This window comes from Pan paniscus, chromosome 13 (assembly GCF_029289425.2).
Source record: "Pan paniscus chromosome 13, NHGRI_mPanPan1-v2.0_pri, whole genome shotgun sequence".
In the NCBI taxonomy this organism is placed as follows: Eukaryota; Metazoa; Chordata; class Mammalia; order Primates; family Hominidae; genus Pan; species Pan paniscus.
In genome coordinates this window covers 121,368,116-121,389,561 of record NC_073262.2, presented here as the reverse complement: position 1 = coordinate 121,389,561, position 21,446 = coordinate 121,368,116, and the positions used below count along the sequence as shown (strand labels likewise).

Here is a 21,446-nt window from a genome sequence, read left to right as displayed (position 1 = left end):
GTTCAGTACAAGAGTTTAGTCTGAGGTTTGATTGGAAGCCCATCCTACAACAGTGACTGCTCCTGAAACCCACCTGCCAAGCCGCCAGACCCTGCTTGCTGCACGGCAGAACATTGAGAAACCATGTTTGTTGCACTATAGAGAAACCACATCTCCTTCCACCCTCCCCCTGGACTGTGTCCTTTGATACATGGAGACAGGTAACAGCTACAGGGATTATCTGGGCTCCTTCACTGGGGCCATGGGAAATTCACAAAGTTCATAGACCCTCTCACACCTCAGAGAAAGCCAACAGCTAAAGAACAGATGTCCACAAGAGAGACTTCTAGAAGGCTGAACAAGCAGTGATGGGGGGTCAGAACAGGAAGACCTAGGGCTGCTGGCAGGGTGGGTATTTGGAAGGAGGCGGTGAAGACCCAAGACTAGGATGACAGGAAATGGGTTCGGCATGTTGTGGCCTCTCCGCCTGTCTACTGAGGAAGTTCAAGGGTTTCTCCTCAGGACAGCGGTGGGAGAGGGGTGAGGAAAGACCTAAGGAAATAAGGACCTCAGAAGACCCCCCTCAAATTCAGAACAAAGGATTTCCGGTCCAAATATGTTCTGTATGTTTTCTCCTCTTGAGCTACAACTCAGCAACCACACCAGGGCCCCCAGACAAACCACACATGGCTCACTTAAGGTAGAAACCAAAACCTGCTTTATAAGGCTGCGTGGCCACCACTGGCTTCTCTGCTGAGATATGAGGTGCCAGCCAGGCAGACAGGTGACAGAGGGTGACCCTTCCTCACCTTCTCCCCATCACTACCATCCCTCCGGCCCTACAAATACCCATCTCTATAATGCAACCACTTCAAAAAATACTCTGAGGAGGGACAGGGTGAAAGGGGTAGGGGCTCAGACTGGTCTGAACAGCAGGCTGGTTCCCATGAGGTAGCTGATGCCCATGCTCCTGGGCAGAGGCTTTTGGAGAGAGGCCAGTTATGGGCTCACAGCCAGGAGGGAGTCACTGATTGACTGGAAAGTGGAGGAAGCAGAAAGTCTTGAAGTCCGCCCAGAGCACTTGATCACAGGTAACGTCTGGGTAGAAAGGCTGGGCTCTTTGCTGGTGTCCTCACTGTCCTTTGAGGAACTGGGTTTCTGGGGATAAGGGGAAAGGCCAGCTTGAGTCTTCTTGGATTTGGGCATGGTCCCGTCTTCAGAGAGTAGTAGGCTAACCTCACAGGAGCTTTGTTTTCTGGAGGGAATAGGTGGTGAAAGAAATGACTGAGACACTGTTTAACTGAGACTTTACCTTAGGATTTGCCTTCAGTCTGGAGCAGGCATTCACGACATTACGGTGTTGTAGGCCAAAATTACATGGATATGTAATAACCATAAAAAAAATTCTATTTACTTGAAGGCTTGAGATCTGCAGTGCAAGAGTGAATGGGGGTGCGGGTAGAGGGCTAACAATTTCCCACAGCTAGTGGGTATGGCTGACAGTGGCTGCTTCAGGAAGCACTTCTGTCCTCCAGCTCAGCTTCCCTGGGCATACCAAGATCTACCAGAAAAAGGATGCTATGGCTGCATGTCCTGACGCTCCCACCAACCCCCAGCTGGAGAATGCTGATCTCACTGCCACAGTCTGGGAAGAGGGGAAGGAAGAAAACTCTACAAACTCACAGCCAGCAGCCCCTCCCTTGCCCAGGCAGCACTCACCCCAGCTTGCTAGTCTCTGATTTGCTGAAGGCATTGAGTATCACGTCATCCTTTGAGATAGTCAGAAGTGATGTCGGGAGAGACCACTAAGAGCAAAGGAAGCAATGAGACCAAAAGGCTTGGCGGAGGCAAGGCAGGAGTGTTTGGGGTCTTGGGACCCTCCAGCTCTACCTCTAAATTGATCATGGGGTTCTCCCCTTCCCTACCCCTCAGGCATGGGCCCAGGTGGGTAAAAGTCTCAGTTCTCTTCTGAAGCAAACAAGAAGTTGAGGCCTACAAAGCACTTTTCGATCCTTGAAAGAAAGGTACCCAGGGAATCCTGGAGGCAACTATTCCCTTGAAAGGAAAGAATGGTGAGACAGAAGCAGAGCCTAGCGGAGAAGTGAGAGAGGCCTATACATACCAACCCAACTCCTGCTGCACTCATAAGGCAGAGGAGGGAGGGGCCTGAGAAGGAGCTGTCCTCCACACTGGCAGCACTCACCACTGGAGCAGAATCAGAGACAACTCCCATGTGGAACCCTTTGTAGCACCAACTCCGGAGCAGATCTACTCCTAGGACAAGATTAGCAGGAGTTGGGGTTTAAGAAGGTAGAATCAATTGGCCAATTCTTTCCAGAGACGCCCATTTCTTGGTATACTGGGATTTAATCTCTCACTAAACTTGGCTTTCTGAGGGCAGGGAGGGCACATCACCTTTAAGCTTGTTGCCATGGTATTTCTGTTCCCATTGGGTGGTGAGAATGTTGAAATATCGTGGCTGCTCAAAAAAGCGGAGATAGCGAGAGGAGATATGAGAAGGAAAAATTCGTTCAAACTGACCACGGCGAGAAAACTCATCTTCCATCTCAACCAGAATCCGAACATCATCTGGTGTCAGGACATCCAGCACAGATGCATAGAAGTCCTGTGGTCCAAGGAACAGGGAGAAAAAGGGTGTGAGAGAGTGTAAGCCAGGGGCAGAGACTCAAGAAGCTGGGGAACAGGGAGCACACCCCTGGGGTCCTACAGCTCCGGGACTCTCATGGAACTACTGAGGGCAGCCTAGTGGGCCAGCTCTGAAAGACATCTGTTCCTAAGTCTACTGAACTTAGCTAGTGGGGGAAGGCACTCTTGTTTGGGGTCAGGGGAGCCACTGGGGCTGAGAGGTTAAGTAGTTTGTTGGGTAAAGTCAAGATGAGGATCCAGCAATTCAGATTTGGCACCAGTCTTGTATCTGCCATGCTTAAATCCAGCTTCCTTATCTGCTCTGAGAAAGTCAGCTTCCTGGGGTCTCTCACTGTGCCTCTCAGAGAAAGAAACCCAAAGGGTAAAAGTCTATAGTTTGGACAAGAGGGGGCCAGAAAACATGGTAAAGACAATTAACACTCTCCCAGAATGACAGACACGCCAACAAATCTCTGTGCATCAGAGGATCACAGGCCTGGATTAAGAAACCGTGCTCTTAAGAAAAGCTGGTTGCAGCCAGGCGTGGTGGCTCACGCCTGTAATCCCAGCACTTCGGGAGGCCGAGGCAGGCGGATCACTTGAGGTTGGGAGGTTGAGACCAGCCTGACCAACATGGAGAAACCCCGTCTCTACTAAAAAATATAAAATTAGCTGGGTATGGTGGTGCATGACTCTAATCCCAGCTACTCGGGAGGCTGAGGCAGGAGAATCACTTGAACCTGGGAGGCGGAGGTTGCAGTGAGCTGAGATCGCACCATTGCACTTCAGCCTGGGCAACAAGAGTGAAACTCTATCTCAAAAAAAAAAAAAAAAAAAAGGAAAAGAAAAAAAAAAAGAAAAGCTGTTTGCTTTTGGGTCCCAAATGTTTGACCAGGGAAGTTTTCTGCTAGCACTGGGGGGAAGACCAATCTCCTACCTGATCAGGAATTTTCTGGGTCAGATAATAGGCTTTCTTCATCTTCTGTGCAGTGACATGCTCTGGAGCCATTCGACATTTGTCCCCAGGGGAGGTGGGCAGGCTACGGCAGAGGCCAGAAAGAAAGCAAAGGGCAGGGTCAGCAGCTTCTTATTTGGAGGAAATATGGAGGAGGTCCAGCCCAGCAGACACCCTTCTTGAGAGAAGACAAAGATGTATGAACAGAGGTTACTTGAGTAGTAGGTTGGACTAAAATGCACTCCCCAGAAGTAACCTGAGAGTCATCAAATATTAAGTAAAAGGATACAAACCACCAGCTTTAGGTTGAATTTGAATGATAAAAAATGAGGACCTTGCAATAAGCCTTATTGTGGTATATACTTCAGTTCAGTTTAATTCAGTGAACACTTAACTATATACTCAACTCTGCCCTACTGGCTGTGTGACCCTGGGCAACTGACTTAACCTCCCTTCACCTCAGTTTCATCACCCACATTACTACAATTACCATAATCACTGTTGAGAGAGATAGTGAGACTCTGTCTCTAAAAAAATAATAATTTTAAAAAGATGACTAAAAAGCAACTCTTGCCCCCAAGGAGCTTATGGTATGGCAGGTGGGATATGTCAAATGACAACCACTGGACAGAGCCAAACATGAGTCTACAGGGTAAAGCAGGGAAAGTAAGTTTTGTTATCAGGCAAATCAGGATTTGAATTCCAGTCCTACCACTCTCTAGTTGAATAACTTTGATGGGCTACTTAATCCCAAAGAGCTTCAGTTTTCTCCTCTGTAAACTGCAGGTACAAATACTAACCTTACAGGGTTATTGGAAGGGTAAGTTATAGGGTTTTTTTCCTCACACATCTCAAGTACTAAGTAAATATAAACTCCCTCCTCTCTAGAGTGGTTCCCAATGCTTTGTCGTATGAAAAAAGGAAAAAAAATGGCCATACTGAGTTGGCCTCATGAAGGTGTATGAGCTAGGCTTTGATGAACAGCAGAGGTTAACGGCGGGTCTGGCTATGGGGCATTTCAGGAGGGAGAAACTCCATAAGCAGAGGAAAGAACACTATGGGGAACAGCAAGAGGCAATAAACATTTCAGAGAGGAGACTGGACCAACTGGTCCTTAAGGATCATTCTGACCTTGAGGTTGTGTGAGCGATCCAGTTTGTCAGGGCACAGGAGCCAGGAGAGGAAGAAGAAAGAGAGATACACCAAGAAAAAGGAAGCTGGGACCCTGACTGCCCAGGTAAGAATTTTTTTTTTTTTTTTTTTTTTAGAAACAACATCTTGCTATATTGCCCAGGCTAAAGAGAGTACAGTGGCTATTCACAGGCATGATCATCATAGTGCACTAGAGCTGTGAACTTCTAGCCTTAAAAGATCCCCCTGCTTCAGTCTCCCAAGTAGCTGGGACTAGAGACACACACCAGTGTGCCTAAGATGTTTAAATCTGATTCCTAGGCCTGTGGTTCCTGAGCAGGGGATCAACATAACTGAACATACTTGAGAGTCACTGATGTGGCATGGTAGCATGTTAGTGGACTGTAGGGGCAAGATTGAGCAGCAAGGGGAACCCGGCAGAAGGGAGCACCCAGAACCCATTCCTTCCCAGAAACTATAGCAGGGCTACTCATGCTGCCAGCAGAGCTGTGAAGAAATAGGGGCCTCACCTGGTGGTGGAGCTGCTGCAGCTGCTGGGGCTGGAAATATCCTCTGCATTGGGCAGGACAAAACCTGCCAGATTCAGAAGGTCACGAATCATCTGGCCTTTGATGCTGATATCCAGTGGAGAGCTGGAGTGGAGGCTTCAGAAAAAGGATAAAAAGAGTGGTCAAAGCAGCACTCCGAAACAGTCTCTGGTCATATGTGCAACTCAGGGCTAGTCTCATTTACTTCCTGGCTTCCCTAGGATGAAAGCTGCTCAAACATCCCCATGCAGGATCACCATCACAAGACTCTCTTGCCCCAAAGACGGTGAATAACCTGCCCATGACCTTGATCTGCTAAAGGAAAGCAAGCAGTAAGGATCCACTTAAAAAGAACAACTGGCTGGGCGTGGTGGCTCACATCTGTAATCCCAGCACTTTGGGAGGCCGAGGTGGGCAGATCACGAGGTCAGGAGATCGAGACCATCCTGGCTAATACAGTGAAACCCTGTCTCTACTAAAAATACAAAAAATTAGCTGGGTGTGGTGGTGCATGCCTGTAGTCCCAGCTACTTGGGAGGCTGAGGCAGGAGAACTGCTTGAATCCGGAGGCGGAGGTTGCAGTAAGCCAAGATCGCGCCACTGCACTCCAGCCTGGGCGACAGAGCGAGACTCCATCTCAAAGAAAAAAAAAAAAAAAGAACAACTTACTGGAGTGGCAATGGGAGCGTGAGAATAATGGAAGGATTCTATGGTGAGTGTCCTGAGAATACCACCTACCTTGGGGAAATGTTGACTTCCAGGACCCAGGGCTTGAGGTTTTCGTCTAGCATGATGTCAAAACCAAAGAGTTCATGGCAGCTATAGGGCCGTCGCACATACATCTTGAGCAGGCTGGTCACATAGGGCTCTGACCTGGTCATGGGGATGAGGAAGTACTCAGTTCAGCTCCTCCCAGAGGGCTCTACTCAGAGCTATCCTGCCGAAAGAGTGGCCCAGAGATAGGCAGGCAGAAGCAACCCAGGAAAGGTAGCTCTCAAGTGACACCTCTGATCTGGGACCAGCTCCTGGGGATGAGGTTCATTAGAACTTAACTCTGGCCACTCCTTCCTATTCTCTGTCCTTAAAACCAAACCACAGCATGGCCAAAGTCCAGAGCACAGCAGTGTGAGGCCCAGGAGAAAGGAGGGGGTCAGCAGCAGGCCCCACATCCAGGTTGGCAATGTGACTCACGAGATGATAGTTTTGACAACAACATCCTTTATCTTCTCCCAGATGGCGTCGCTATTGACTCCCTTCTGGCTCAGGTAGTTCCACAAAGCCTTCAGTGCCCTGCAGAGGAGGAAGAGGAAGTATTAGGAATTAAATTCTAGGAATGAGTGACAAAGACAAAGAAAAACGAAGAAGAGACCTAATGGTATTTTCTTCATATCTCTTCCTTTTGCAGTTTAAATTATGAAAGAGATGAACTTGGATGCAAATAGACCAATTCTTTTTTTTTTTTTTGAGATGGAGTTTCGCTCTTTCACACAGGCTGGAGTGAAGTGGCGCAATCTCAGCTCACTGCAACCTCCGTCCCCCAGGTTCAAGTGATTCTCCTGCCTCAACCTCCTGAGCAGCTGGGATTGTAGGCGCCTGCCACCACACCCAGCTAATTTTTGTATTTTTAGTAGACGCAGGGCTTCGCCATGTTGGCCAGGCTGGTCTTGTACTCCTGAACTCAGGTGATCCACCCACCTTGGCCTCCCAAAGTGCTAGGATTACAGGCGTGAGCCACCACATCCGGCCTCAAATAGACCAATTCTGAATTGGTAAGTGTTATCTCTGGGTCTTATATTAATCCTCCACTTGCCATGCCCCTGAACCTCCCAAAACCCCAGAACCCTGTATTCCTCTAGGCCTTCACTGGACTGGGACACTCTGCCCTCAGTACCATTTGTGGCCCTGGCAAGCCATTTCATCTGCATTGGCCTGGTACTCGGCATTCTTTTTATTGACACTGTAGTTGGTCAGGTGCATGAACTTATTGCCAAGGCTCTTCATGGAAGGAGAATACCTGGAAGTAAGGAAACAAAAGGCAGAGGTAAGATGGTAACAGAGCAGATGGAGAAGGGGCCAAACATTTCCCCAAATCCTGAAGAGGTGTAGAACAAGTACACAGATCTTTTCATAGCCACAAGAGCCTGAGAAGTGTGTCTATTGGCAAAGTTCTGAAAAACCACAGCTAAACTCATCTCCTTTATCCCACCTCAGTCCCGCATGCAGGAAGACCCTCCCCAGATTTAACGAAGTAGAGAGCCTCCATATTTCCCATTTCCTGCCTTTCCCCTTGCTAACAAAAACTATTTTTCTGTTTGGTGTCTTCTAGTTTCCCTCCCTCCAAGGAAAATAAAATCCCCAATATTGTCAGAGGATACCTCACCACTGTCACATACTTGCAACTGGCAAAGCGGACCAGTCCGTCTGAAAAGAGGTAAATCCGCAGAGGATCGTAGGAAGTGACGTAAACATAGATCCGCAGGTCAAACTTGCTGCCACTGATGAGGTAGGGTTTGTGTAGATACCTACATAGGACAAAGGCCAGCTTCTCATACAGCCAGACGATGGGGCTCAGTGGGTAACCAAGCCACAGCAAAAGCCAGCTAACAGTCCCCAAGATAAAGACCTTAGAACAGTTGGCTAAGGAAGCTCTTTGGCTGGGAGAACAAAGGGCAGAACATTGTAAGAAGGGAACCTCGAGGCCAAGGAGGTGGGAGGATGGGGTAGGGGATATGTGCTACAGGCTCACCTCTGTACCAGGAGGGGCCTTCGCTTGGGGAGCTGACTCCACTTGTGAATAACCTGGATGCCAATGCCTCGAGCTGATGCTGGCTAGGAGCAGAAAGGAGATGAGATTTGCTCCAGGTCCAATACTCTGTTGTTCCCACTCACAGACCATAGTCTCCTGCCCACTGTGATTCACTCACTGGCTTCACAATCCACTTTTGGCGGCTGCTGCTCTCCCACGCTTTGCGCAGGAGCTTGGCGTCCTGGGGCAGGATAAACGACTGGGGGAAGAAACTGAACTCCTTCTTGCCAAAGCGGCTCTGCATACGTGACAGGTTCCGCCATAGCCGGTCCTTCCTCCCAATCTGGAATGAGCCTGGGAAATGGTTTAGCTACAAAAGGGAAAAGGGTGAGTGCAGGAAGAGGGCAGAGGTGAGGCCATGAGGAAGATGACAAGACTCATTCTACCATTCCAACTTCTTTAGCAGCACTCCAAGCTTTTGTTCCATCTTACTATCACCACCCTAATGGTCCTCAAGTATCCAACTGCAGAGCACTCACCAAAAGATGATTAAAACACAGACAAAACAGAGTAATGTAAGCCAGATGTGATATTCACCTTAAGTGCAAAGAAAAAGCTATTACATCTTTATCCATGAAACCCTATGGGATGAGGACAGAAAAGCATTTCGCCTTTAGTAAGTCTGGAGGCAAGGGACTCATTCATTCCAATGTGAGACCAGAAGTCCTCTTTACACATATTCAGCTTGGGAGAATGGAATGCGCAGTGGTCATAGGGAAACATAATAAACAGAAAACAGACAATCTAACTCAAGACACATTAGAGGAAAAAGCATCTTTGAGAAGCTGCAACTGCAGGATTTCAGAGTTACACCCTCCTATGAGGTTGGAGTTCAGGATAGGGACTCAGCTGCCCCCTACATAGGCAAGAAACTCCAAGATACTGCAGCTGAACTGGAGATGTACGTGATCCACTGGAGTCTCTCACTGTACCCCTGTCCTGTACTTTCTCCTCTGTACACCTTCCTGACTTCTCCATGGTCATCATCCTCTTCCCGCCCCCTACCCCCTACTCACATCATCCCCCTCCTCTTGGCCTAGTCCAAAGTCCAGGGAAACCGCTCCTCAGAAAGGACCCCTACCTTCTGATGCTCTCGAATGGATCGGAAACTAGGAGACTTCATGTGGTGACCCCAGCAGCCCAGCCAGTCATCGTTTCCTATGGGAGGTACATCAGGAATCAGCCTTGCTAACAGCTCAGTCCAGGGACAGAGAGAGGCCCAGAGGCCCCAGAACTGGGCAGAGCTCCCAGACTTGGTTTTCAAAGAGTTGCTATGGAGCTGTCCTACATGAGGCCCTGGGGCCAGGGACAGAACAATGGCCCTCTGTCTCTCAATTCTGAACAACAGGCTCAGCCCAGGATTTCAGAGCTACACCCTCCTATGAGGTTGGATTTCAGGAGAGGGCCCCAGCTGCCCCGACATAGGCACGAGGTGTCTAGAGCTCTCCCCCTATGCAAAGCCCATCTATTTGGGGCAAAAGGACAGGCTCACAGTAAGGCAAGCAACTCACTTTTGCTGATTTTGAAGTGGGACCGTCCAATGGTCTGCTTGACAATGTTGGGGGTCACTGTGCTCATCTTCCATCGGAGCAACTTCCTCTGCTCCCAGGGAAGTTTCTCCACTGGGAGGAATGCAAGGGGTGTGGGGATGGGGGATGGAGAGGAGCAGAGAGTCATGATGAGAAGACAAAAAAGATGGCATGGCTGCCCATTTTTCCCTGGGCAGGCAAGTCACTAACTATTGCTCCAGATCAGGGTTTCAGAGGAGCACACTTTGGGAAAGAAGAGGGGCTGTGCAGGAATGAGGAACAAAGAAAGGGAAGACTGAAAGGGAAAAGCAACAAGGTTGAAGAGCATGAACTCAGCATGACATGGCAAGGCTGAAAAGGGTCAGCTAAAGGACAGACAAGAAAAAGGTTGCATCAGACCTACGACCACATGGGGAACTGAGCACAGTGTGACAACTGCCACAACAGCCATTCTGGAAACCCTCTCCTACCTACTGCCACCTCCTCCCAACTTAGCTAGCAACCTTCTCCCGGGGGGCTCTTCTGGGCTTTGACACTTGGCCAGGTTTACCTCTCTCATCCCGAGTGCCAAAATAGATGGTAGGGGGAACGTTGGGAAAGAGACTGTAGATGAGGGCTGGTCGGACAACTTTCTCATGATTGGAAAGGGGTTTGGTCAGAATTTCCATACAGCTTCTAAGACGAAAAACAAACATGGAGTAGAGAAAGGGAAAAAGCAACAGCCCTGAAGCGTCGTTACTATGATGTACGATTTCTTTCCAAGTGCTGTCTTTTAACTTGTGATTCTAAAAAGCCAGGTGCTCAATAATTAATAATTATTTTGTACATATTAATCCATAAGGTACTAGGCTAACCTACATACAACCACACCATTAAATGTCACCTAAAGACAAGGTTTTCCAACACTTCATTCTGCAATACAGCTCCAAAATTTCCCGTGACAAGACATTGGCTGGGAAAGTCCCTGACAGGAGTAGTTCTGAGAGGGGAAATGAATGTGAGTGGATACCAGTAGCAGAACGTGCTATGCTAAGACAAAGAAATAAATGAGAGAAAAGAATGATGTGAAAATTACGAAGGAGGAAAACCAAACAAGATCTGAGGTGTAGAGACTTTTAAATAGAAAAAGGGGAAAAAGCAATAGAAAGAAAAGAAACAGTGATACTTCCAGTTCATTTTATATTTAGGTTCATCTAAAGATTCATGAACCATTAGTGCTTTTCTCCATTTTGGAAGTGATTTGTGACACTGTAATTTTATGTAACAGTATGGGAACACAGATCTGGATGTGATGAAGAGATGTGGCTGATGTGGGACAGTGGGCCATGGGGGTCCCTACTGTTACTCCAACAAGGGCTTGGCCAAGGCTGTCTCAAGGGGTGTCAACATAGCAAACATATCAACTACCTGTCAGGTACAAGCTGAGAGACCAAGATCATTCCTTTAACTAGCACTGAAAAATGGAGAAAATAGCTATTACTCTTTACAACTTAGATAATATAATCCACGAATATTATTATAACATTAATTTTTAGTTTAAAAAAGTCACTTTACCTGTTATTATTTTCAGCACAACAGAAATAGGCACTGTATGTGAAACACTTCAGTGTTTTAACTCTTAAAGATTTTTAATGAATTTTATGGAATCAAGTTAAATACTAATTCCCAATGAAAAATTCTAATTAATTCAACTCTATTCCTCATTTTCAAACTTTTTCTCCAAAGGCTTTTGGTTTACTGAGTATGAGAATTTAAGATTGTTGAAAGTCAATAAGAATGAGTTAAAATTTAAAAACAAAGATAGAGGCCGGGTGCAGTGGCTCATGCCTGTAATCCCAGCACTTTGGGAGGCCGAGGCAGGCGGATCACCCGAGGTTGGGAGTTGGAGACCAGCCTGACCAACATGGGGAAACCCCGTCTCTACTAAAAATACAAAATTAGCCGGGCATGGTGGCACATGCCTGTAGTCCCAGCTACTCGGGAGGCTGAGTCAGGAGAATTGCTTGAACCCAGGAGGCAGAAGTTGCGATGAGCCATCTCAAAAAAAAAAAAAAAAAAAGATCCCTCTCCCGTCTCCCGTCTCCCTCTCCCGTCTCCCTCTCCCATCTCCCTCTCCCATCTCCCTCTCCCGTCTCCCTCTCCCTCTCCCGTCTCCCTCTCCCTCTCCTTTCCACGGTCTCCCTCTCATGCCGGGCCAAAGCTGGACTGTACTGCTGCCATCTCGGCTCGCTGCAGCCTCCCTGCCTGATTCTCCTGCCTCAGCCTGCCGAGTGCCTGCGATTGCAGGCGCGCGCCGCCACGCCTGACTGGTTTTCATGTTTTTTTGGTGGGGACGGGGTTTCGCTGTGTTGGCCGGACTGGTCTCCAGCTCCTAGCCGCGAGTGATCCGCCAGCCTCGGCCTCCCGAGGTGCCGGGATTGCAGACGGAGTCTCATTCACTCAGTGCTCAATGGTGCCCAGGCTGGAGTGCTGTGGCGTGATCTCGGCTCGCTACGGCCTCCACCTCCCAGCCACCTGCCTTGGCCCCCCAAAGTGCGGAGATTGCAGCCTCTGCCCGGCCGCCACCCCGTCTGGGAAGTGAGGAGCGTCTGCCTGGCTGCCCATCGTCTGGGATGTGAGGAGCCCCTCTGCCTGGCTGCCCAGTCTGGAAAGTGAGGAGCGTCTCTGCCCGGCCACCATCCCACCTGGGAAGTGAGGAGCGCCTCATCCCGGCCGCCATCCCATCTAGGAAGTGAGGAGCGTCTCTGCCTGGCAGCCCATCGTCTGAGATGTGGGGAGCGCCTCTGCCCCACCGCCCCGTCTGAGATGTGAGGAGCGCCTCGGCCCGGCCGCGACCCCGTCTGGGAGGTGAGGAGCGTCTCTGCCCGGCCGCCCCGTCTGAGAAGTGAGGAGACCCTCCGCCTGGCAACCGCACCGTCTGAGAAGTGAGGAGCCCCTCCGCCTGGCTGCCACCCCGTCTGGGAAGTGAGGAGCGTCTCCGCCCGGCAGCCACCCCGTCCGGGAGGGAGGTGGGGGTCAGCCCCCCGCCCGGCCAGCCGCCCCGTCTGGGAGGTGAGGGGCGCCTCTGCCCGGCCGCCCCTACTGGGAAGTGAGGAGCCCCTCTGCCCAGCCAGGAGCCCCTCTGCCCAGCCAGCCGCCCCATCCGGGAGGGAGGTGGGGGGGTCAGCCCCCCGCCCAGCCAGCCGCCCCGTCTGGGAGGGAGGTAGGGGGCTCAGCCCCCCGCCCGGCCAGCCGCCCCGTCCAGGAGGTGAGGGGCGCCTCTGCCCGGCCGCCCCTACTGGGAAGTGAGGAGCCCCTCTGCCCAGCCAGGAGCCCCTCTGCCCAGCCAGCCGCCCCATCCGGGAGGGAGGTGGGGGGGGGGTCAGCCCCCCCGCCCGGCCAGCCGCCCCGTCCGGGAGGGAGGTGGGGGGGTCAGCCCCCCGCCCGGCCAGCCGCCCCATCCGGGAGGGAGGTGGGGGGGTCAGCCCCCCGCCCGGCCAGCCGCCCCGTCCGGGAGGTGAGGGGCACCTCTGCCTGGCCGCCCCTACTGGGAAGTGAGGAGCCCCTCTGCCCGGCCAGCCGCCCTGTCCGGGAGGGAGTTGGGGGAGTCAGCCCCCCGCCCGGCCAGCCGCCCCATCCGGGAGGGAGGTGGGGGGCTCAGTCCCCCGCCCGGCCAGCCGCCCCGTCCGGGAGGTGAGGGGCACCTCTGCCCGGCCGCCCCTACTGGGAAGTGAGGAGCCCCTCTGCCCGGCCAGCTGCCCCGTCTGGGAGGGAGGTGGGGGGCTCAGCCCCCTGCCCGGCCAGTCGCTCCATCCGGGAGGGAGGTGGGGGGGGGTCAGCACCCCCTCCCGGCCAGCCGCCCCGTCCAGGAGGGAGGTGGAGGGGTCAGCCCCCGGCCCGGCCAGCCGCCCCGTCCGGGAGGTGAGGGGCGCCTCTACCTGGCCGCCCCTACTGGGAAGTGAGGAGCGCCTCTGCCCAGCCAGCCGCCCCGTCCGGGAGGGAGGTGGGGGAGTCAGCCCCCCGCCCGGCCAGCCGCCCCATCCGGGAGGGAGGTGGGGGGCTCAGCCCCCTGCCCGGCCAGCCGTCCCGTCCGGGAGGGAGGTGGGGGGCTCAGCCCCCCGCCCGGCCAGCCGCCCTGTCCGGGAGGTGAGGGGCGCCTCTGCCCGGCCGCCCCTACTGGGAAGTGAGGAGCCCCTCTGCCCGGCCAGCCGCCCCGTCCGGGAGGGAGGTGGGGGGCTCAGTCCCCCGCCCGGCCAGCCGCTCCGTCCGGGAGGGAGGTGGGGGGGTCAGCGCCCCCTCCCAGCCAGCCGCCCCGTCCGGGAGGGAGGTGGGGGGCTCGGCCCCCGGCCCGGCCAGCCGCCCCATCCGGGAGGGAGGTGGGAGGGTCAGCCCCACACCCGGCCAGCCGCCCGGTCTGGGAGCTGAGGGGCGCCTCTGCCCGGCCGCCCCTACTGGGAAGTGAGGAGCCCCTCTGCCCGGCCACCACCCCGTCTGGGAGGTGTACCCAACAGCTCATTGAGAATGGGCCATGATGACAATGGCGGTTTTCTGGAATAGAAAAGGGGTCAAGGTGGGGAAAAGATTGAGAAATCGGATGGTTGCCGTGTCTGTGTAGAAAGAAGTAGACATGGGAGACTTTTCATTTTGTTCTGTACTAAGAAAAATTCTTCTGCCTTGGGATCCTGTTGATCTGTGACCTTACCCCCAACCCTGTGCTCTCTGAAACATGTGCTGTGTCCACTCAGGGTTAAATGGATTAAGGGCGGTGCAAGATGTGCTTTGTTAAACAGATGCTTGAAGGCAGCATGCTCGTTAAGAGTCATCACCACTCCCTAATCTCAAGTACCCAGGGACACAAACACTCTGCCTAGGAAAACCAGAGACCTTTGTTCACTTGTTTGTCTGCTGACCTTCCCTCCACTAGTGTCCTATGACCCTGCCAAATCCCCCTCTGTGAGAAACACCCAAGAATGATCAATAAAAAATTTTATTAAAAAAAAAAAAAAAAAGAAGTTGCGATGAGCCAAGATCACGCCATTGCACTCCGGCCTGGGTAACAAGAGCAAAACTCCATCTCAAAAAAACAAAAACAAAACAAAACAAAAAAGATAGAAACGTAAAATGGTACAGCCACTCTGGAAAACAATTTTGGCAGTTTCTTAAAAACACTAAACATGTAACCACCATACAACCTAGCAATTGCACTCCTGGGCATTTATCCCAGAGAGATGAAGACTTCCATTGACAGAAAAATATGTACATGATTATTTATAGCAGCTTTATTCATAACAGCCAAAAGCTGAAAACAACCCAAATATCCTTCAACAGGTGTACGGTTAAACAAACGGTGGTACATCCATACCACAGAACACTATCAAGCAATAAAAAAGAATGAGAACTATTAATACATGCAACAACCCAGGTCAGTCTCCAAAGAATATGCTGAATGAAAAAACGTCAATGTCAAAAGGTGACATACTGCTGTGATTCTATCTGTGTAACATTCTTGAAATGACAAAAAGGAGAACTAGTGGTTGCCAGGGGGTTAAGGAGGGGATGGGAGAGTAAGGGTAGGAGGAGGAGGAATTCCTACAGTGATGACAACGTTCTGTATCTTGTTGTTTTTTTTTGAGACAGAGTCTTGCTCTTGTCACCCAGGCTGGGGTGCAGTGGCACGATACCGGCTCACTGCAACCTCCACCTCCCAGGTTCATGTGATTCTCCTGCCTCAGCCTCCCGAGTAGCTGGGATTATAGGCGCCCACCATCACGCCCAGCTAATTTTTGTATTTTTAGTAAAATATGTTGTATTTTAGTAAAACATGGGGTTTCACCATGTTGGCCAGGCTAGTCTCAAACTCCTGACTTCAACTCATCTACCCGCCTCAGCCTCCCAAAGTGCTGGGGTTACAGGCGTGAGCCACTGCACCAGGCAAGATGTTCTATATCTTGACTCTAACAATGTTAACAACATCCCAAGTGTACTGTATTGTACTTCTGCAAGATGTTACCCAATGGGGGAAACTGAGTACAGAGTACAGGGGACCTCTCTGCGTTCTTTCTTACAACTGCATGTGAAATCTATAATTATCTCAATATCACAAGCTTAATTTAAAAAACAAACAAAAAACCCTTGTGAGTTGTCTCACAAGAACCCTGAACTTCTCCTCAAGAGACCTGGCTTCTAGTCTAGCCATGCTAGAAACTATGACCTTGGAACAGTTGCTTCACTTCTCTGGTCCTCAATATTTACACTGGACTTGATGGCTTCCATCTCTAAAATTACATGATTCTTAGAGCACAACAACAGGAAATGCAATGAAAGTACCGCTGTGTAAAGAAACAGGTAGTGTTTCCAATGATTTTTCTGTTTTTCAGTGGTTGCCAAATTTTCCATAATATACAAATGTTTCATAATAGAGAAAAAATAAGATTTTAGCAATCCAAAAGTATTTTACTCATCTTTAAAATGCAAAGTGGTTTGGAATTCATCTATCTCCATTTTTGGTCAGGTGCAGTGGCTCAGACCACTAATCTCAGTGCTTTGGGAGGCTAAAGCAAGAGGATCACTTGAGGCCAGAGTTCAAGACAAGCCTGGGTAATATAATGAGACCTTCCCCCACAACTCTACAAAAAAAATTTTTTTTTATTAGCTGGGTGTGGTGGGTGGTCCTGTAGTCCCAGCTGCTCAGGAGGCTGAGGCAGGAGGATTGCTTGAGCCCAGGAGTTCGAGGTTACAGTAAGCTATGATGGATCCACTGCACTCTAGCCTGGGCAACAGAGCAAGACTCTGATTCTAAAAAATAAAAATATATATTTCCATTTTCTTGAAAATTATGTTTAAGCCTCATATAGAGAAAAAGTTATGTGCAATTTGTAGAAGTTAATTAATTAATGAACAAATGATTAACAAACACCTTTTGTGAATTTTATCTTATATATCAGGAAGGCTAAAGGGTTGTGTAGCAGTCCTGAAGTAGGCCCTTAAGTGTAAAAAAGGTAGGACTCCAAATCAATTACATGTCAAATATCTTTCTCCTATGAAGAGTGGAGGTACTTAATCAATATCCAATATATATAACCTGAAGTAGTTCTGCTTTTCTGGAAGGAGGATGGGTTGGGCTGAAAGTGACAATTTATGCATCAGACTCAGGGTGCCCGTGATGGGATTTCTATCCACCTTCACAGAGAATCCCAGTTCTCGCTCCCACTTTCCAAACAGCTCTGTCTCCACCTTGCAGGTTAGGGGCTCTAAAATTGGTGTGCTGCTGCCGCACCATCACATTTCACAGAGATGCAGCCTGTCTTGTCCATGCTAAACAAGGCAGAGAAGGCTCCCTTTCTTCTTAGCTTCATTTAAGGCGGGGGTGATGCAAAGAAAAACAACCCGACTCTGGGTGCTCCATATATTGGTCAAGCCCAGTGATATACAGGTTTTAATTAAAAATTAGGGCCAGGTGCAGTGGCTCAGCCCTATAATTCGAGCACTTTGGGAGGCCAACGATTACAGGTGTGTGCCACCATACCCAGCTAATTGTTTCCATTTTTAGTAGAGATGGGGTTTCACCATGTTAGCCAGCCTGGTCTCTAACTCCTGGCCTCAAGTGATCCACCCATCTTAGTCTCCCAAAGTGTTAGGATTACAGGCATAAGCCACTGCGCCCAGCCCATTATACTGTTGTTGTTGTTGTTGTTTTGTTTTTGAGACAAAGTCTTGCTCCGTCACCCAGGCTGGAGTGCAGCAGTGCGATCTCAGCTCACTGCAACCTCCACTTCCCAGGTTCAAGTGATTCTCGTGCCTCAGCTTCCCGAGCAGCTGGGATTACAGGTGTGCACCACCATGCCTTGCTAATTTTTATATTTTTAGTAGAGACAGGGTTTTGCCATGTTGGCTTGGCTAGTCTCGAACTCCTGACCTCAGGAGATCCGCCTGCCTCAGCTTCCAAAGTGCTGGGGTTACAGGTGTGAGCCACTGCGCCTGGCCCATGATACTGTTTTTAAGCCCCACAGATGAGATGTGCTTCTGGCCCCCCATTACTCCCTGTTCAAAAACTAAAGTCGCAAACATAAAAATTTGGTAAAAATGCATTAGAGTTCTCCAGGCCATTAATGACTTGAGTGGTTTATCTCTTTATAATCTTTAAGAGACAAAAGATGAGCATTTAACAATGATCTATACAACCACACTTACCTAGAGATCATGGCCACCGATTCGCTGGGGGAGACAGCACTTAATGAGGAGCACTCTGAGTCTCCTAGAGGAAGGAAGAACAGAGAAATTCTGACTAGAAGAGGCTGCAGCACAAACTTACCAAGCCTAGGCAACTCTTCCTTGAATATCCTGGGCTCAACCCTTCTTGGGGAGCCACAAGCACCACCCCACTGCTTTGCACTGCCTTCCTCAACAGAAGCAGCGGGAAGGTAAGACCAGTGGGACAGGAGGACTAGAGACCCAAGTCCTCTAGAAGGCACTACCCCCACTTAAGACCCCCAAAGCAAATGACTGATGTAGGTAATGTGAGTCAAGGACCTAGTACACAATTGTCAGCCCCCTGCCCAACAGGTCATAACCAACTCCTACTTGGAAGTGAAAGGGTTTCCTACTCACCCTCCTCCTCTTCATTCTCATCACGGCTACAACAGTCTTCCAAACCATCTACTAGTTCTTCTTCTGTATCTTCAGTCTCAGCCTGATCTGGCTGGAGGTCAGTAGCTGAACTAAAAGAAAGAATCATGCCCCCAGCCTAGTCAACTCCATCAAAGAGGTCACAGTTAGATTCTCATTCCTTCATCATCTCCCAGTATTTGCCCCTTCTCCATTACCAATCTGCTACTTCTTGCCTGGACCTCACAACTCATTTCTTTTGTCTTCAAAGCTTAGGTCTAGGCATAGCTCCTCAACCTTACATCTCCCATTCTGCAAAGAGGCACTATGTTTTCCATTTTCTTTGGTGTCCCTCATAGCATATAAGTACAACATTCTACATCTAAAAAACCATCAATGGATATCTGGTAATTGACTTGAAATGTCCCTAGGCCACTCTCTGAGAACTCAGAAAAAGGCCTTAGTGGACCAAGTTCCCAGGAAAATAACAAAACACAACAGAAGGAGCCAACTATGTGTGTGCCCTAACTATAAATGGCTGTCATGCCAAGAATGACTGAGAACCTCATTTGGTTTGGAAAAAGTAGGAAAGTCACAGGCTTCAACATTTGGTGCTCACAATTCTTATTTCTCTCCTGGTTTTTACTTAAAATAGGGGTTGGCGAACTCTTTCTCTAAAGGACCAGAGAGTAAATATTTTTGTTTGCAGGCCAGTCGGTTTATCACAACTACTCAGCTCTACCATCGTAACAAGAAAGCAGCCACAGACAACTGCAAATGAATGGACAAGGCTGCATTCCAACAAAACTTTATTTACAAAAGCAGGCAACAAGCAAGATTTGGTCTGCAAGCTATAGTTTCCCAACCCTTGCCCTGAAGTGAAAACCAAAAATTCTAGGGCAGCTAAAAAATAAAACCAACCTTCAGAGGTACAGGGTCGGTGCCACCCCAAATTATGGTATATACATTCTACTGCTCTAAATGAACCAAAAACATTGCCAACATACCTAATATCCCTATCAGACGAGTCCAGCTTCCTGGCCTCCTCAGGTCTCTCCTTCTCAGACTGGCCCAGCTGGATGGAAGAGAGGCGGGTGGCCACGTTGGCTATGCCAAGAGTTTGAGGAAAAGGGGGACCTGGAGCTTTGCCTTCTCCAAATGCTGAGGAGTCAATTACAGATTCACAGGCAGGGTTGTGATTGAGCCCACTGGCATGTGAGGCAAGGAGGTGAATGCTGATACGTTTGGTACAGAAGACTGTATTGTCCAACCCCAAGGTATCTGAGGCACCAGGGAGGACCCGCCTGACCGATCCAGCATCCTCCTGAGGAAACTGCTGATTTACCGCAGGAGGTTTCCACCGCCTGCTCCTGTTGAGGACATTCCACTGGAAGCTGGGGTTCAGGAAACTAGACTGTTCAAGCTGGCAGCCTTGCCTCGGCATCTTCTCAAAGCCTCTTGCGGTCAATTTCCTCACGGCCTCAGTGAACCGAATCTCCTTAGTTGGATCCTGGGAATCAGAGCTGTCATCCAGAGCACAGGAAAGTGGCTCTGCCCTCATGGCTAAGTTATTCCGGTTATACCAGGAAGAGGCAACACTGGTGGTGGATGTGTCGTGGGAGCTAGCGGTAGACAAGGCGATATGGGCACTGGCATCAGCTAGGACAGTGCCAATGCTTTTGGGCACCTTATGGTCAACAGGCTGCGGTGCACAGTCTCCAGTACCCCCTGAATGATGCCAGGAGACAGGCTGGATCTTGGGTGGCGATACTGGCTTCAGGCCCTGTGTGGTCTGCAATAAAGGCACTGGCGTGCTATTTGGCCGCATGAAGGAATTATTATTCAGCATGGGCTTATAGGAGGAAGAGAGTGGAGATGGGATCTTCCCTGAGATGGCAGAGGCCAGGCTCTTCCCTGAAGGGTTTTCCCCAGCCGCTGCCAAGCAGAGGTACGGTTCTGTGGATGAGGAGGCCATGGGCTGGGCCATGGAGAAGACCATGGAAGAAGTGGCCTTGTTGGCAGTGAGACTGACAGGGAGGCTCTTTTGAGGGAGAGAAAAAGGGCTTTTTTCTGATGGGCTCGAACGCAAGCAGAAAGACTCCAGTTGCTGGTACGGTTTTTGCCTATAGCTGGAGCGGCGGTATAGCAGGGTGCTGTTGAACAAGTCCGGGAGAGAGTGTAGGTAACAGGAACTGCTGTGGCCTGCAATGACAGCCGTGGTCCCAGAGCTACATAAAGTGCTGGGGCAAAAGAAATATGCTGGCTGGGGTGGGACGCCCAAGAGGCCTGGGCCCAACCCTGCTGATAGTGTCTCCACTTGCTTCTTTTCCAGCTTCCAGATTGGCTTCACTTGCTGATGGGCCTGAGGCCAGACTCTGCCCTCCGAGGGTTTCTCAGGTGGCGTGGCAGGTACTGTGCCTGAGGGACCACTCTGCTTGAAGCTGTTTTTCTGGCAGAGGCCAATACTATAGTGCTGTGTTCCTGCTGAGGCCATGAGGGGCCCACATCATGGCCACACGGTCTCATGGCCTTGCTGAGGTAAGGTGCCACACACCTCCGGTAGTAGCAGCTGCATCCTTGAAGTCTGTCAGTCTGAAGTGGAGAGAAATGATAGGAAATGTTACAGTGCCAGGAGAACGGACACCATGCTACAGTGGTCCTCAGGTAAGCAGTACAGTCCCACTTCAGCATTTTTGGGCAACCAGTCTTGGTCGTCATTTGGGGCACTGGGAGAAGAACACCAGATTTCCAGGGAGTTTTCAATGATCTTCCTACTGCCCTCATAGGATCAAAGCTGGCTTCATTACGGACTAAAACACTGAGGTGCCACCACCACTGTGAGGCTGCTTATGAGTCCCCACTCTGTCACTCAGAAAGCTTTCCTCTCTCTCCAACAAAAAATACATCTTTCTGTCTCACCGCCCACAACTTTCCATGAGGGGCTACCTTCCCTCACCCAAAACCAGTGTGGCTAGGAATAAAGCAAATCTGAAGTGAGAGAGAGGACTCAGTATCTTCCTTCTCATAAATCAATTCTGAAAGATTAAAGATTATTTAAGTCCAGGTGAGGCAGCTCACACCTGTAATCCCAGCTTGAGCCCAGGAGTTCAAGACCAGCCTGCCCAACATGGCAAAACCCCGTCACTACCAAAAATTAGCTAGGTATTGTGGCGTGCACCTGAAGTCCCAGCTACTGGGGAGGCTGAGGTGGGAGGATCGCTTGAGCCTGGGAGGCAGAGGTTGCAGTGAGCTGAGATGGTGTCACTGTA

General features: G+C 50.2%; 1 protein-coding gene across 25 annotated transcripts in view; it reads right to left on the bottom strand.

Annotated features, from left to right (window-relative positions):
* Window positions 1-680: 680 nt before the first annotated feature.
* Window positions 681-21,446, bottom strand: part of TTLL4 (tubulin tyrosine ligase like 4) — a 49,805-nt gene continuing 29,039 nt past the window's right edge. For 8 of the 25 annotated variants that reach the window (XM_008971972.4, XM_055109105.1, XM_055109109.2 and 5 more), the window contains 18 exons: window positions 19,185-20,769; window positions 18,181-18,290; window positions 17,764-17,827; window positions 10,145-10,269; window positions 9,577-9,687; window positions 9,147-9,223; window positions 8,184-8,375; window positions 8,006-8,088; window positions 7,653-7,781; window positions 7,151-7,273; window positions 6,451-6,549; window positions 5,998-6,132; window positions 5,242-5,376; window positions 3,563-3,665; window positions 2,395-2,605; window positions 2,183-2,253; window positions 1,699-1,784; window positions 681-1,137 (listed from right to left, as the gene is read on the bottom strand). In XM_008971972.4, the coding sequence (XP_008970220.2) occupies window positions 1,065-1,137; window positions 1,699-1,784; window positions 2,183-2,253; window positions 2,395-2,605; window positions 3,563-3,665; window positions 5,242-5,376; window positions 5,998-6,132; window positions 6,451-6,549; window positions 7,151-7,273; window positions 7,653-7,781; window positions 8,006-8,088; window positions 8,184-8,375; window positions 9,147-9,223; window positions 9,577-9,687; window positions 10,145-10,269; window positions 17,764-17,827; window positions 18,181-18,290; window positions 19,185-20,671 (3,414 nt within the window). In that variant the 5' untranslated portion in view covers window positions 20,672-20,769 and the 3' untranslated portion in view covers window positions 681-1,064. Of the gene's footprint in view, window positions 1,235-1,698; window positions 1,785-2,101; window positions 2,254-2,394; window positions 2,606-3,562; window positions 3,666-5,241; window positions 5,377-5,997; window positions 6,133-6,450; window positions 6,550-7,150; window positions 7,274-7,652; window positions 7,782-8,005; window positions 8,089-8,183; window positions 8,376-9,146; window positions 9,224-9,576; window positions 9,688-10,144; window positions 10,270-17,763; window positions 17,828-18,180; window positions 18,291-19,184; window positions 20,770-21,446 lie in introns of all 25 variants that reach the window. The other 17 variants (XM_034955166.3, XM_063595550.1, XM_034955167.3 and 14 more) reach the window with 3 other exon arrangements.